A 2492-nucleotide genomic window follows, 5' to 3' on the forward strand; every position below is an offset into this window, starting at 1 on the left:
GTTGGTTTCACTTCACATCACTTTCCTGCTTTGTGTCTAAGACATGGACTAAGCTCTATTTGGAGACTCACAACTTCCTTTTTACTCTGAAGAAATGGAAAAGTACCTCTACCACAATGGCAAAAAACCAGCAGAACAGAAGGAGTATGAAAAAAATCTTGTCTACCTACAGTTTCTTTACTCAGAAACAAAGACAGTAATGCAGGAGAAAAGGGTAAAAATTAGGATAATATGTTTACAGTTCTGTTTGAGACTTACCAATATTGATATCAACAGGCTCTGTCCATCTCTCTTCTAGGACGTTAGATATCGAGCACAGATAGGATCCGCCATGTTCTGCTGTTACACCATCAATCTGTAAGATTAAAAAAGCAAATTACTTTTATTTAAGCACACTTCCACAAATGCAAATAAGAGTTTTAATGAAATATTGACCATAAAATATGGTCAATATTTTATGGTCAATTATTTCCCGACCTGTTTAAACAATCGGGTTGGGTTTAAACCTGAGCAATCGTTATCAGTAGCATAGTAGGAAACATTTATTTTCTTGCCTCACCTGCAGTATATCACTGGTCTTGTCCAGCAGTGGCTGTCCATTTCTGTACCACTGGTAGTGTGGAGTGGGGATGCCAAAGGCAGCACAGCGAAGGCTGAGTTTTGTTCCCAGTTGAACTGTGTCTGGTTTGGGATTGATAGCGATGTGAGGCTCACCCTGCCAGTCAACTGGCAAACCTGAAAAGGGGCAGAGATTGTTATAAAGGTATGGAATTTGTCTTATGTGGAACATATGGCTGTATAAATTAAATTAGCATAATACCTGATTTATCAATGTCCAACACTTTCACCTTCACCCATTCGCTGAAGACGTAATTATGAAAGTGGTCATTGACTCGGCAGACATATCGCTGAGTTTTAGAAGCTCTTATAGTCAGGTCTGCTTGAGTACCACCAGGCACCTGACGAAAAAGCATGTGTGAACACATTATAATGTTGTTAACTGAAATCAAAACTCTCAGTCATTTCACCCCTTCACAAATTTCTAGACACCAGTTAGTCGTTTTTTTGTTTCCTACTACTTTTATTTGTTACCCACAAACAAACCATTTCAGATCAATGTACTCAGCTGTTGAGTACCCATTTACTTCACTTAGAAGATGGTGATGAAATGTGGAGATAAAATAATTAAAAACTTGCACACAATACAATTGTATGTTCTTTTCTGATGATAACGTATAGTGTATATATATATATTACGTATTGGGTTGTACCTTTATCAGTATTGAGACAAATTTCTGACAATTGGTGTAAATAAAGGTAGTAATTGATCATTAAAATTAGTAGTGCACGATGTGGAATGTGGCAGTAAGATTCAAAGTATTCCTTTAAAATACATATACAAGCAATTTACTTGGATCTATAACAGATCTGACGAATTTCATAAGCGCTGACAGATCCAAATAAGCATGAGAAGCAAAATAAATACAAGATTGGGTATAAGTACTCAAAATATTATATGTACAATTGAATTAAGTTGTGACTATTTATTCCCATAATTCATGAAAATACTGAACTCTAAAGATACTCAATGGTACATGGACATACAAAATTGTTTACTTTGAAAAATAATTCGCAACGAGTGGGTAAGAAAATGGCAGGAGGCGGAGTATGAACGCTGCAAGATATTTGTTGTACTTACGTAATCTATTGATTTAAATTAAAATATTTACTTTTACAAATCAAAACATCAGTTGCCACTTGTGGTGCCTTGTTAAAGGTACGAATTGAATTGTTCTACGAATCGAACAGTGACGGCTCCATTTCACCAAAACATCCATTTCAACATTTGTGGCGCAAATGACCAATTCGAGATCTCCCGTTTCAGGACAAACAACACGGGTCAGTCTCACACCTTATATGGAAAGGTGACTATTTCATTCCGGAAATGAAGGGGGCGCTAGTGACACTATTTCCTGTACCGACCTTGTTATAATAATTATACTAATAATAACGTATTTTATTTGCCAACGCCTTTTAAAACACCCAAGAAGACTTTCAACATTAAAAATACAAATTAAATAGTAAAGAAATGGCTACAAAACGTGATATGTCACGTGGTATGTCTGTCACGTGGTAAGTCACTTTTTTATTTTCAAATCTGTATTAAATCTTTATTTAAAATTATATTAGTAAACAATCTAGAATAAGCAACAATAAGGAAACATTATGGAGATGTATTTATCTATCCTTACACCCAATCTATCTCAAACAAAAGTAATAAAACATGAATCAAATCAATATTTTGGAGACAAATGTACATTACATTAAGAGCACATTTATCCATCCATTAATTATCATGAATTATCCCTATAGTTGGGTCATGAGGGCTGCTGACCCTGGACAGATCGCCTGTCCATCGCAGATTAAGAAAACAGATATAAACAAATGAAGTTCAAATAATATATTTTGATGTTGTGAATGGTCCTCTTAAA

General features: G+C 35.2%; 1 protein-coding gene across 1 annotated transcript in view; it reads right to left on the reverse strand.

Annotated features, from left to right (window-relative positions):
* LOC116709540 (mucosa-associated lymphoid tissue lymphoma translocation protein 1-like) overlaps positions 1 to 989 on the reverse strand; it is a 6870-nt gene extending 5881 nt beyond the window's left edge. Inside the window, 3 exon segments of the mRNA XM_032548147.1 lie at positions 259 to 355; positions 560 to 735; positions 821 to 989. Of these exon segments, the coding sequence (XP_032404038.1) occupies positions 259 to 355; positions 560 to 735; positions 821 to 986 (439 nt within the window). The 5' untranslated portion in view covers positions 987 to 989.
* Positions 990 to 2492: the final 1503 nt, after the last annotated feature.

The sequence above is a fragment of the Xiphophorus hellerii genome, chromosome 19, assembly GCF_003331165.1.
Source record: "Xiphophorus hellerii strain 12219 chromosome 19, Xiphophorus_hellerii-4.1, whole genome shotgun sequence".
Classification (NCBI taxonomy): Eukaryota; Metazoa; Chordata; class Actinopteri; order Cyprinodontiformes; family Poeciliidae; genus Xiphophorus; species Xiphophorus hellerii.